Below are 14559 nucleotides of genomic sequence, written 5' to 3' on the forward strand. Positions count from 1 at the left end.
GAGTGGCGTAAACAGAGAGGTGGCCAACCGTTGACCTGGCAGAGGAATATGAAGGAGATCACGAAACGCTTGTGTGCTGTCGGTGCTACTCGCCTTCCAGGGTGGGGACCGCGTGATCCTCACTGTGTCTGGTTGGAGACACTACAATATATGGCTGCCGACCGATGTCAGTGGCGTTCTTGTTGTCAGTTTCTGTCCAGAATGCCTGAGTGAATGTCTGGAGGTGTAGGAACCTCGGAATGATTGTGTTAGGCTATCACTAAGTCCCTCCCCATCCACCTTTATTCTTTTCTTTACAATAAGGCTTTCAAATAAGTCATGGCTGTACGGCAGTGAAGCATTGGTGTTGAGCACTGATGTCATGCTGTCGTTGATGATGATGATGATGACTCCGATACCACGTACCTGATTTGAATTAATTATGCATCAATTAACCTCTGTATGCTGACTAGAAGCAATCGACAGTGGGACAGACAGTGATCCAGTAAAAAGTATGAAAGCACTAACCAGTAACCGGCTACAACCTCGATCCGTGGATTCCGCTGATTCGTGACACTGGGATGCATGGGTCAGTCATACAGTCAGTTGGGCTTCCACATCCCTCTGTAGCACACCACTAAAATGAACCAACATCAATTAACTGATCGAAGGACGGTCTTCAACGCCTGGCCGTGTCTGTATTTCACTCCTGTGTTTTTGGTCACGGAGACTGTGGCAACTAGAACCAAAACACAATCGTCGTGGTTCATGATCTGACTGAAGTGAATAAAAGCAAAATTCAATCGATTCGTCAGCCGATTGGCATTATCCACCCCCTTATATTTTTTCCGATGCTGACCTGCCTAGAAAATCAATCGGTTACCGCGTACCCTCACCCCCAACATCAGTAATCAGCACTGCAATGAAAGTTCCATGGAGCGACGAAATTACGCCGTATGGATTTCCCATGGACCAGACTGTTCTGTTTCATAAAACTGCATCATTTCTCCAAAAGGAAATGATGCCTGTGCACCCAACCCAGAATTTCCAGGCGTTTGCTCTGCTGTTGTTACCCAATGTACTCATGGGCCATCAGTTAAAACATTAGTTTCCATTAGTTAAACCTGGGTTTCGCGCACAACACAGAGGATCTATGGATTTAAGATGTGGAGCTGGAAAGCCTTTTTGCCGTGAAGAATGCACTGATTGGTGAATGATCAAGCTTGCTGGCACATACATGATGTGATCTGGTGACAGCAATTATTTGTTATTATGTAGACGAAATAAGTGGATGACTATAAGACAGGTCTACCATCTAATATTACGTCCTCAGTCACAATCATGGAAGGATCTCGAAAAACGGACTGTACTTAAATTCCATAAGCTTTGTGCAAAAAGAGTGCGAAGTGTGTCTCCAATCCCACCAGGAAGACACCCATCCGGGGTAATTTTTATATCTCATGGAGAAGTGTTTAACCTGAAAATGGTCTAGGAAAAGTGTAGCAGAAGTACGACGATAGTGGCCATTGGACTACATTCAAAATGAGTCTAACCATAGAACAACGCTTGGGGATAAGGGAGAAAACATTGTGGCGAAAAGTGCGCATTTGATGAGAATGTCAGCAAATTGTAACGGGCCTCTGAAGGGAATCCAAAATGGTACTAGTAAATAGAGCGAAATCGATATTTTCATTGAGTCTAAGAGAATAAAAGTGACAACCCGTGTCATGGACAGTCAACGCAGTGAATCTGAAAGGTCTTAACGGCCAAATGAGTGTAGATGGGTCAAAGGATAATGATCGAAAAGAGAATAGTAGGAGGGTCGACCATTAGTTGGAGCATGGGAGATATAAGGTCTTTGCGAATGCCATGTGTCCAACTAAACCAGTAACTCACAAAAACCTTACCATCTATTAGGTTTCCTTTTCAAGAGATTTTCCAGAGGCCGGTCCCCTTAACCACATGTATGAAGCAATCATTAATGCCAGCACTTTTAAAGTGAAACAAATTAATAACCAAGGACCAACAACTTACCTTTTCACGCATTTGTTGTGACACTAAGCTCCTCCTTTGGCGGAAGTTTAGTGCAGAAGCCATGCTTTCTGAGATAGACTATAAACAAAGAACAATGGACCGTTAGGAAGAATAAGGCTTGTATTCGTCGGGTTAACTAGTAGCCATTGTATCCTTTCGCAGGCTTATTCCTCAATCGCTTAATCTAAGGAAAGTCTGTATGTTCCTCCTGTAAGGAGACTATCATGCTATCCTGAAATCAACAACTATACTCACGTCTACCTCAGAAACAAATTTGAGATAGCTTAGCGGTTAAGGCGCGAAATCACTGACCGGCAGGCCTATCGTTCGAACCCAAACCCTAGACTTAAACAAACGGCAGTAGCTCAACCCTTGTGCTTCGTTTGGAAAAAGTGGCGACTAGACACCATAAGGGTGTTACGGCTAAACGATTCATTGTATTTTTCAACTTAAAAAAGTTTCTTACAGGCTTTCTTCAGAAGGTCAAGTGGATACAGAATGTTCGTAAGCTCATTTGAAAACCTATAACCATTGTCCGGGAGAAGTTGAACATACTAATGAGTCCTTCTTCTCGAACGCAGCATTTTTTCTTCCTCATATGAATTTCTTTACGGCACTTACGCACTGTGATCATCAGTCGTGAAACACTACGCGAAGATGATTAAACCATGAAACACGCCTACCAAGGAGTTAGCGATGTGCTGTATCCCGACGGATGTAAATTATGTGACTCCAGCCATATTCTAGCCTTCTTCAACTGTCTGCCAGTCAATCAAAGTGAGCCAGCTGCACCTAACTGCATGTAATCTAGCCCTCACTTTCGTGGACATTCTGCGGTTCTGTTCCGCATGAAGAGATTACACCTCCAACCAGCAAGATTGCAGTGTATGGTCTGTAAGCATATCGGAAAGGCTGCATGTTTCACAGGTCGAGTGTCAAGTAAGGTGTGGAACACAGAGTAACATATCGACTGCTCTCAACTGGTTCAATGTGCTTTGACTACCCAAACGAATTCGAATCTAGAGTACTATCTCTGAAAACTTATAAACGTTGACTAAACGTTAACGTTGCAGAGCAGGATATCTACTCCGTGCAGAGAAGAATACCCGACCTGAGAAGCACACCCTTAATGCAAATCCCTTACTCTTCATTTTGCACAGTGTTGACCACTCTTTGTTGTTTATAGTAAAACGTCTGTGTCACGTTTGATAGCCTCATTGCAGCTGAGATACAAGTGAAGGTAGAGTCTATCCGAACCATTTTTCCTCCAATATAAGACCAAATTTGGTTTAAAGCTCAGTTTTCGAAGAGAATATTAGATCTGCTGTAGAAATCCGGTAATGCGACCGTAAAATGCCCATGTTCAAACCCAGAAGCGGATTCTTCAGGGGTCAATCACGTTAGGGTATTTTTTGCATGTCCACTTTAGTGGAACTGAGGCGTCGATTAGGTGAATGGAATATGGATTTTGACAAGGATGTTACTTAGAATGAGGTCGGAACAAGAAAGGGGACAAAAATTAGGAGGCTGGGTAATGCAAACAGTTTGCACCAGATCGACAAATGAAAACTATGATTAAAAGTGGGGATAATCAGGCAAGACTGGATTGAAATATATTTGAAGTGTATTCTTCAAGTAGTGCGCTGGCTCTTCGCCAAGGCCGCTTTGGGACCCACTGAATATCTGGGTAACTATTGTTAACTCCTACGAGGAACAACTGAACATCAACCTGGCGACTTTGGAAATTGACTTTCTGTCTATGCAGAATCGCCGACAACCGCTTCTTTTACACAGCACCGGCACAAAGCAACTGTGAAGTGAGATCACTGTTGCACAGAAGTCAGCCACCATAATATAAGTAGCTCACAGACTACGAATACATTGAATGATAATATACTCAAACAAACTTTTATTCTTGGATCCTCCATGAATTGCAAAAAACGACATAATATATATTAGCTACATATTCAAGACAAGCACGAAAAAGTTGTGAGATACTGGCAAGTGTGAGCAGGTTTCCACTTGTGTATGAATCAAGCGCGAGTGTGTGTGCATGTGTGCATGAAATGCACCGATTGGCTGATCTAGCAGCCCATCGAACCGATCGTGGTTTGAAGAGGCGGTAACAGAGTCACAAGCCCTGGCCAGTGTACTGATATCCACAGATGACCCCAACTACTGTCAGCACATCCAAAAATGGAATCGCTTCAGTTTCTCGAGGGATTCAGAAAATCGTGTGGTGAAAACACGAAAACTGCTGTAGTGGAATTCAATAAGCTTTCGAGACCTGCCTGGAAGAAAAGCGATTTAAACATCTTTTTTGATATTATTCCACCTACCTCATTATCTGCATCCAGCTGCCATACATTGTCGTCTTGGAATTTCAATTTCTTCTCAGTTTCCGGTGCACCATCTACTGCCTGTTCATCCTCACTGTCTCCCTCTATTTCGGCAACCTTATCACTTTGTTTCTATAGGTCATGGACATGAAAAGAACGTGTTAACAGAATACTGTATCGAAGGAAACAGCGGTCACTTTTTTGGTAAATGAGCTGACTACTGAAAGCATATTACAAACTAGGAATGGTTAGATCACATATCGTAAAAATGCTACCGCACAACGCACTCAGCGTGAGCATGAAGTGTAATACGACAAGTAATACGGTACGTAAGCCTGAATATCAGCTGCTCAGTGGGGAATGTATAAGTATTAACATTGGTAGGAAAAGCTATGACAAATGCTGATCACAAATACGACAAATGACTAGCCAATCCAGCCAAACTAGCATATTACAGAGTCACAGTAAGCGCGCATTGATTAGTTTGTAAGAGGACGGCAAAACGCGAAACACGACTGATCCGTGTTTATCAGCGCATTGTATGGCGAGCCGATTCACGTAAAGATTCGCACTTGTGTGTCATAGTTTTGGCAAAGTTCCTTTTTCATACTGATGCAAATGTCATCCAAAGAGAATACCACTGCGCTCCCGTTCGGTCGTCCGTTAATGAACCATTGTTCATTCATCATTGTCTGACTAGTTCTGACTAGTCTTTAATGTACCTAATGTGCCTAATGACAGCAAGTCAGACATATGGCTTTTAAGTAAAAACCTGCGGGACTCACCTCGCAAATTACATGTTCCATTTTCCAAATGCTAGGTACATGTTAGTTCTGGAGGAGTTATCGCTCTCAAGACTACTCAAAAACTGCTTTCAAACTGAGGGCCAGAAATATGGCAAAATACGGACCACTTTCTTCCAGGTTGTGTTCTGCTGTTTAAACTACTTCCCGTGTCAGAGATAAGCTTAGTTTCCAGCGTACCGGTGTTTACTGCGGTATATGTTGGCAAATATGTATTTCAGGTTATTCTAAAAGAACTATTAAAGACGTTACTTGGATTATCTTCGCTGTTTTACAAATGTGCCACACGAGTTTACCTCCGTTTCCACACAAGCAGTTTGTTTGTTTTTTTCTCGATAGGACTTTCCCTATTCTGTTACATACGTCCCCTTGCACGCTTTCACTGCAACAAGGATTGGGATTCGAGATCATGCCACGACGAATAGCTACGAACCCCAAATGCAGTTATCAAAATTCCAAAATATTCTGGTGAAATGAAACGCGCATATGGGTTTTCAAACATAAGATCATCTAAACGTTATTACACACCCAATAATTAACATACTTGATTGCTTAACATGGTTGCGTATAGGCCATTCTTTGCCACCAGTTCATCATGGTTGCCTGATTCCCAAATAACTCCATTCTTCAACACCAAAATCAAATCCGCATTGCGAATGGTGGAGAGTCTGTGAGCGACAACCACACATGTACGCCCAGTTGAGGCCCTTTCAAGCGCCTCTTGGACAATCCTTTCGGATCGTGTGTCTAATGCCGAGGTTGCCTCATCCAGTAACAACAACTTTGGTTTACTAATCAGAGCACGTGCAATGGCGATGCGCTGTTTTTGTCCTCCAGACATTCCACCCCCACGCTCTGCAAGCTTTGTTTCATAACCCTGTGAAGATTTAGAACATGTTAACTGGGATAAGGGACATTAGATTAGGAAATCTTCCGAACAGCAAAATTAGCATTTTGGCAAGCGTGATGACAGAGAATACAAGGAAAGACTCAAGGAAGGAGGCATGCTTATTAGCAGAATCACCCTTTGAATTACAGAATTGTCTAAAGCTTTCTGAACAGAAAGCTAATACATAACCCAATGTAATGAAGAAAACTCAGTGCAACATCACTCAGTTTTGTGGTGTTAATTTGCGCATAAAATATTTCACCGGATGTTGTTTGTCCTTTGACTTAGAATGATAAATTTATCGGTGTGTGGGAAATCCACGAGTCCTGCTCGTTGGAATAACTGGCAAGTTCATTTGGGAGGTGTTACTTGAACGACCTGGGTTCATTGCTTCATAGGGATTAGAAACCGATTAAAAACCACATTGTTAGCCAAAGGACAACTACCTACAGATAGCAGTATGGTAAATATGCTCAGAAATGTAGTGGGATATGAAATTTCGATCATAAGCCACTTTGCATGAATAAAGAACTTTCAAGAAGAGGGATTTTAAATGCCTCGGAAATGTTAAGATCAATGCATTCTTAGATGATGGACGCATACGGGATGCTGCCGTTCCACCTAGATGTTGATCTCTCAACACTGTAATTGGTAGTGGTTTAACCCACCAGAGAGTTGCAAATTGTGACAAATACAGCGATAACACTATTTGACAACTACCTTTTACTGATAGCATTTTCTCACAGGTTACTTCATGTGCCCTCTTAAGACCGACCGTGGGTTCCCCTTGCTCTTTATTTCATTTTATGATCGATGCAGAGATGTCTTCTAGGATTTTATTAGAAATCGCTTTCAGGTTCAGGCGTACCTTGGTTCAAGGACGACTCGCATCACACATTCTGAGGAGGGCCAGACGGTCATCACGCACCAACTACTCAAAATGTTCAGTATACCTTTGTATCATAAGAATTCACTATAAATATAGGACAACAAATATTAAGGATCACTTTTCGGCTTTACTTTCAATACATCGGTTGAGAGCGCTTGACTTTGTTGCTGCCTCCCGGGTATACCGTCCATTAATTTAGCCAAGTTCCGGGACAAAAAAGTGATCCTGTTTGCACTAAATCACTGTGATGAGCTTATATCTGTCATTAGAGATCTACATTTTATCACAGTCATTTATTCCTTATCACTGCTGGGTATAAGTTTAGTAAACACTTCACTTGGAAGACACTCACATTAGGCAGCTGCAGGATGAAGTCATGTGCGTTTGCCGCCTTCGCGGCCTCTTCAATTTCCTCCTGTGTTGCATCCATTTTACCCAGGCGAATATTCTCACTCACTGTGCCTTCGAACAAAATTGGCTCTTGCTGAACACATCCCATCTGTGCTCGAAAGGCCTTCAAGTCCAGTTGACGAATGTCAGTGCCTTCGACTTTGATCTGCCGATAAAGAGGTTCATAAAAATGTGACAGTATTAAACGCATTCATAAAATTTTTACAGAAAGAACGGCTGAATTCGGTTGATTCTGTCAAACGGGATGTTAATCCAATGAGCACATTTGTTCATTGGGAACATATGACTAGCTTAGCTCAACCATACTGGCATGGCTTAAGATCACATCTAGTGGGACACTTCCCAAATCGTCACCTGTAATATTGTTGAGAGAGTTGAGAGTATGACCTGTGATGTATAATCCGCGGAGTCGTCCACAATAGTTGAAGGCCAAATGGTTTGTCACAATGACAACTTAAGCACACTAAAATATCTAGGTTCTGGGGGAAACATTGTAATTGAAAAATGGTGAATGAGGATCCCGTGATACAACCCTGTGGATTCTAACCAAAAGACTATTTTTACGTCAAATTCTAACCCGAACTAACAGATACAATAATCCCTTAATGAAATTAATAAACAAACGCAAGAGCTTCACGACGAGACCTAGATGGAGCATGGTGCACAACACTTAATGTGATAGAAAAGTGACGAAATAAAGCCAAAGTGTTTATCATTTTCTTCAAGATGGCTCTGAAAAATCTTCTGAACACAGTACCTGTGTGTCGAAGCCGGTTGACATCAGAAGAGAAAGTGAACATGTATGCGGTGACTGCTAAAACAGAAAAAAATTATACCAGCTGCGATGATGCCCCCAGATCCAACGAACCTAACACTGTCAAAGATATGCCGCACGAGAACAAGCACTTAGCAGCTATCAGAGAAAAACACTCGGGGCAGCAACCCCAAAAGAAGAATCTTTCTACCGTCCATGAAGACTGTCTACCCTAGGCAGAACGAACGAATTTGTGTGGGTTTTTTTGCAATCCCTTAATGTGGCACAAAAACCTGGCACATATATGAATGATGAAAATAACAGTACTACTGAATATGTTGCGGACATCACAATGCCTCCAACACGGGAGAGATCAGTAAACACCAGAAAATGTGCGCCGCATAGATGTGCTAGTTTTGCACCCTCAAGTCAAGGCTAGAGGGGAATATAGTCATTATTCTACGCACTCTGACAGATAAGTATGCAGCCCTGTTTGATCTGGCTCATTCAACTCAAAGGATATTGTTCACACACGCCTGTTTGACCCAGAAGTTTAGAACAGATCCCATCGTGGTAAGCAAAAAATATACCTAGGAGGTTGCCGTTTGCTACCGAGTTGATGATAATCTGCACCTGGAGATCCAACGAGTGAACACATCTTTCCTAAACCTTGCATGCGCCTATTCGACTTGGTCCGTCAGGCAGTCAGCTTAACAAATACCGCGTAGCATCACCAACTTCCTCCCCCAAATGTGCTCCATTATGTACGACAGACCATCGTCCCAGAGGCGTTTAGTGGGTGGGCGACTCAGGTTTTTGCCAGCAGGAGACTGACGTCTATCATACTCTAAAACTGCTTCTCCAAAGGTGTAAACAAACAACTCCCGAAAAATGATCACGTACAGACTAACCACCTCCTTTGGAGGATGAATCCAAGTGTTAGAAGGAAACTCCTGTATATAAGGCGAGTGTTCCCCAAGAAGGGGAAACTGTCAAACATGTCACAGGTAAACCATATTCGATTGTAAAGTGAGTAATAGTGACGTTTTCGTGAATGGGCGTGTGATCAATAACTACTTGCCAGTGAGGTGAAAAAACGAAACGGTCATAAAGTTTGCGACTACACGCCACTAGGCTTCTGTCAAGAAAAACTGATGTATTTGATATCGGAAAGCTACAAAAGGAACTGTGTATTTGTGCAGACTAAGGTGTCCTCAGCATAAAGAAGTGAATCAGATGTGCAATGAGATTTGGTTGTGTTACCATTAAATTAGAGCCGTGTGTTCGCATCCTTAAGGTTAGGGTATGAGTGTTACTTAATCAACTTAGCTGAATGATTCTTCTCATGAGAATGGCATCAAAAAAGACGAAGACAACTGATGATCAGATATGACATTGTGCATTCAGACATAACCGGTACGTCAGTGATTTTGGTCCCTTAAAGTCCGTTGCCATGTGTTCAAAATATGCGTCTTCTTGTGGCTTCACTGTCTACCAGAAAGAGTATAATTTCGTGAGATGACGAATCTGAAGTAACTGGAATTATAATACTACACTTATATAGAAAACAAGATTTCCTACCATGATTGGACTGGCAGTAACATTCCTGGGATAAAATCTAATTGCAATTGTCTGTCTTGCTTAGTGCACTTTGTACTTGATGGAAAAATGCGGACCTGTCCTGAGAAAAACTTGAAGTCCGGTTAAGTGATTCTCATATGATGGGCGAATTTGCTGCCCACCACTGACTTGTATTCGACCAAGGGACATTCTTATTTACAAATCACTCATTCTTGGCAAATTTGTTCTTCTGGAGCGCTTCAGTTGGTCAGGCCGATAACATTCAACCATCGCTCTCTGTTCGCGCTCCTGATCAACTGACCCGAAAGTGCATAGGTGAGTATTTGGTCATAAGTCAGCTTCACGCGAAATGAGCACTCCGTAAAGGTATGCGATTTTTTCTGTTTAGTTCGGTGAACCACCGTTTTGAAGGTGTCAACATGATGAGAGCTCGGTAGAAAAGAAGGCCGGCAGGTGTAACCTGTTAGATCTGAAGCAGGCCGAAGAAAGCATAGCTTGCACTAGTGGTGTTCTCGGAGTCTTTGATGCCAACCTTGACGCTAAATAATCCACAGGTATCACATGCCTTTATCAAGCCAATCTCCTATTCATAACGTTGACGAATACCCATTTAGAAGGTATCACTGACTCATAAAAATACATTTTAATACTGATACTGACTGACTATAGCAACCAAGCAGGCAATAGTTGAAGCTACTGGTTGCGTATGTGTGCGTGTGTCACACCTATGCAAGATAATCCGTTGCCAAATAATACTGTGCATCAAGTTCAAAATGACTGATAAATATCATCTGCTTTTAAGTCATACGGATTTTAGTATGGTCGATAAAGTTTCAACCGATATTAAGTTTCAACCGCCCCAGCTATCCTTATTGTGACCATCAGAAAGCTAAGCTCAACGGTGTTTGTCTTTCTCGTAAAATCTTTAGATTTTGAACCTTTCTTGGGACTGCAGATGATTGACAGCAATGCATGACATTAGGTCATGCACCGCTTTTTAGTCTCGATCGAGGTGCATCAGCATAGCTCTTCAGTATGACAAAAGCCACGTATTGTGTTACAGCTTGGAAACAACGTTTAATTGAATGCAGTAATGCTTGTGATATGCACTGCTGATTACTTAAACTCTAATTCTCGAAACTTACAACACCCGATGTCGGATCGTAGAATCTCAGTAGGAGTTGAATAATCGTGCTTTTGCCAGAACCACTTGGACCAACAAGTGCCACAGTTTTCCCGCTCTCCAGACTGAGGTTGAACTTTTTGAGAATCTACAAGCAAAGTCGAAGGGGAATCCGTGCATCGGAAAATGAAGGGCGAAAAATATATACGAAACAGTTGGTTGGGGGACCACCTTCACATTTTTTACCGCTGGCACATATGGTAATGGAGTGACATGAACTCAGCTGGAATTTCAACACTGCACCGCACCGTCTACTGCCGTGGTATTAGGTAAGAAGTAGGAATCAGAAACAGGGTCACTACAGAGGACCTGTGGATCTCGGATAAGGGCCAAGGAATAAATGTAGCCTGACCGTCGCATCTCAGGAAGAGAAAAGAGGGTTAGTGTGTGGCGCAGTTGTCCTGTGAAAGCAGCATTTACATCCAGTTTTTGGACCCCCAGCCCAGTGAATGAGTAACTTTGTAACTGAAGGCCAACCCTTCCAACAAGCATCTTGCAAAAACCACACATCTGGAACTCATTGTTTTTGATTTCTTCTGGATTGAAAGAGATGCTCGGTTGTCCTTGCAGGCGGCTGTACGTCTGCTCTACCACTGCACGAGCTACCACTGTAACGGTCGATACTACTGATGAAGCATGCGAGGCCACGAAGACCTTTTTCCTTTGAGGATTCCAAATAGGTAATCCATTAGTTGTGGGTGTTGGGATACGCGTTCGGTTTTGGCAGCATATCAGATTGGCGGCAAACGAACTAACCTCTACACAAACCTTCAACCATCGGATGGCTTTAACTTGCATTTATTCTGGGTGAATATCAAAAAATATGTGTTTTCTTAGGTGCCTGGAAGACAGTAGTGGTTCCCTGCCCCATGGAATTTACGCATATAAAAAGGTGTTCTTGCATCTTCATCAATATTCGCTCTCAAATTTCTCAAAGCAAAACGTAATTTAAACCGATCCGCAAACAGTCTAACTAATTTATCTACAAGTGAAGTGCACAGCATTACTGCACACAAATTTCAAAAAACACTATGATCTGAGCAGTCTTGGCATGTGGTGTACTTCATCACTAAATCTGAGAACTGGTGCCGTAGAACAGAAGAACTTCCTGCCATACCGAAATCCCGAAATATGACTAAGATCCATTAGGGATTCTCACCTGAATGTCTGGACGTCTGGGATAGGAAAAGTCGATGTCAGTAAACGTGATGTTCCCAACGAAGTTCGGCAACTTCAATCCCGGTTTGTCCTTGTCAATTGGAGGGTCCTTTAATGAATACCGAGGAAGGGATAGGTTTCAGAACAAAGGTAAGCGATAAATTGGTCACGTATGTTAGCTGTACAACAACGGAGAGATCGCCCAATTTTGACAAGATTCAAAGTTCAACTTTCTCACTTTTTGGGGTCTCGAATAAATCTGAGATCTCTGTGAATGAATTCTGGGTGTCGGAAATGTGTCAGAATATTGTTCCGAAGTGTGGCATATTTAAAATCCCAGGACGCATATGAAGTACAAAGTCAGTAGGCCCAAACAATCAAAAGTTAACGACGATGGATAACGAAGTAAGGATTAAGCTGAGGCTTTATCGGAAAAATTAGTTACACTTTGTTTAACATTACCCTACGAAAATTGACTTCTCTGTTAGCCATAAAGTGATTAACGAGACATGGATGGATTTATATTTAAGGACGAATGATGAATTGGTTGAAAAAATTAACTCCAGCATGCAAAAAGGAAATAGCGTGTGTGTATAGTACAAGTGGAGGGACACATTTTTGCACAGATAAAATTCAATTGCAGGGAACATGAAGATTGTCAGAAGTTGGAAAGGTAAAGAGGGAATGATATTTGGGAATACAAGTGGTAGTTAGAATAGGTGAGGAAGAAAATTGTGTTCGGTGATCCGGACTGAAAATTCACATGGGTGTTAAAAGAGGCATAGGCTGGTCGGTCGAAATGGCAGTATAAAAAATGGGGGGGGCGAGATAGCCCAAGTGGTTAGAGCGCGAATTTACCGACCGGAAGGTCCGTGGTTCGAACCCGACATTTGGCACTCGACTTCCCCTGTCTAGGTAGCCGAAGTGGTTAAAAAGAGGGATGGGCCCCGTCCATGCGACAACAAACGACCTGCAGATCATTGGTGAACAAACTGTATTCAGTGATGCACACAAGTTTTCGAAGGATACCATCTAGAGGTGAAGGAGCAGGAGGAACACCAATGGCAATATTTCATACGGGGGTCTACGTGGGAGAAATTAGCCATTCATACGGTCTAAGTTCACGAAAAATTGCCGTTGTCACTCAGTAGAATGAATTACAAAAATTAAAGTCAGTGACGGTAGAGGATATATTGTTCTTCGAGGTTATGTAGTTATCTATCCCTCCGATAGTAAACTACCTTGCTGGTTGGCTTCTGGTCTATCTTAAAACTCGACAGATTATGACTTCGCTCAACGAAATTAAGTATCCAGAGCAAAATGTTATCTAACAGTAAATGCAACGGTTGCCTTCCAGACATTCCTGATAAGGTGACTTCTCGAAAGGTCCGAAGTGCTTTGCAAATGATTGGACGGCAGAATGCACCCTTCCTGGCTCGATAACTTACAGCGTTTGTCACTTCACTATAAGGCATTTGAATATCTAGTGATTCCCATTCTAATTATGTTCTTTCCGGTCAGGTCTGTCACATTTCGGACCAGTATTGTGCAATATTTTCTCCGTTTATCCGATTGGCCTGTCAGTAAAGAAGTCAACGACTGTGACATAATCGCCCTTATTGAAAATATCCCGCATACAAGACACCACACGATGTATATGCCGAACAAATCAACAGTTTGGCTTTCTCAAAAGATGTATAAAATGAATAACCTAGTAGCTGTAACGACCAGCTGATACTTATTCCCAACCAGGAGTGATTTGAACAGTTATGAATCACCCTACACTAACTGGAATGACGAAGAGTAAGAGTACATCTCAGTGGTCTGATCAGAACCCGTAGTCACCCGCCACCGTCAGGACACTATGACTATCACCGGCCGCAAAAACAGGCCGGGCAAGCTAGCCTCAAACGAGAATTGGGTTCACAGCTCTATGGTACTAATTTCTCAAGCGTAAGCAACAGACCTCAGTGGTCCACGGTCATAGCGTCAACAAGTGCACAAGTCTGTCACTGACCGGCACCCTGGTGTCAACGTTCGCAAGCCAAACAACGGCGAGCGGAATCTTGACTCGTAGTTTGGGTTGCGGTCGCCCCCTCATCCGCCGTGCGATCGCACGAACGAGCACATTCGCACACAGACACACACAAGTGTCGGATGGGACGGCAAGGTGGGTGGCGGGTACAGATAAAACAGATGTATGCTGTAACGACCAGCTGATACTTATTCCCAACCAGGAGTGATTTGAACAGTTATGAATCACCCTACACTAACTGGAATGACGAAGAGTAAGAGTACATCTCAGTGGTCTGATCAGAACCCGTAGTCACCCGCCACCGTCAGGACACTATGACTATCACCGGCCGCAAAAACAGGCCGGGCAAGCTAGCCTCAAACGAGAATTGGGTTCACAGCTCTATGGTACTAATTTCTCAAGCGTAAGCAACAGACCTCAGTGGTCCACGGTCATAGCGTCAAAAAGTGCACAAGTCTGTCACTGACCGGCACCCTGGTGTCAACGTTCGCAAGCCAAACAACG

The 14559-nt window shown here is 42.8% G+C and overlaps 1 protein-coding gene across 1 annotated transcript in view; it reads right to left on the reverse strand.

Annotated features, from left to right (window-relative positions):
• Positions 1–14559, reverse strand: part of T265_13344 (hypothetical protein) — a gene marked incomplete at both ends in the record, with an annotated part of 62278 nt that overhangs the window by 27379 nt on the left and 20340 nt on the right. The window contains 6 exons of the mRNA XM_009168455.1: positions 2014–2091; positions 4353–4484; positions 5700–6032; positions 7286–7489; positions 10825–10950; positions 12022–12129. Of these exons, the coding sequence (XP_009166719.1) occupies positions 2014–2091; positions 4353–4484; positions 5700–6032; positions 7286–7489; positions 10825–10950; positions 12022–12129 (981 nt within the window). The remainder of the gene's footprint in view (positions 1–2013; positions 2092–4352; positions 4485–5699; positions 6033–7285; positions 7490–10824; positions 10951–12021; positions 12130–14559) is intronic.

The sequence above is a fragment of the Opisthorchis viverrini genome (assembly GCF_000715545.1).
Source record: "Opisthorchis viverrini unplaced genomic scaffold opera_v5_57, whole genome shotgun sequence".
NCBI lineage: Eukaryota > Metazoa > Platyhelminthes > Trematoda > Opisthorchiida > Opisthorchiidae > Opisthorchis > Opisthorchis viverrini.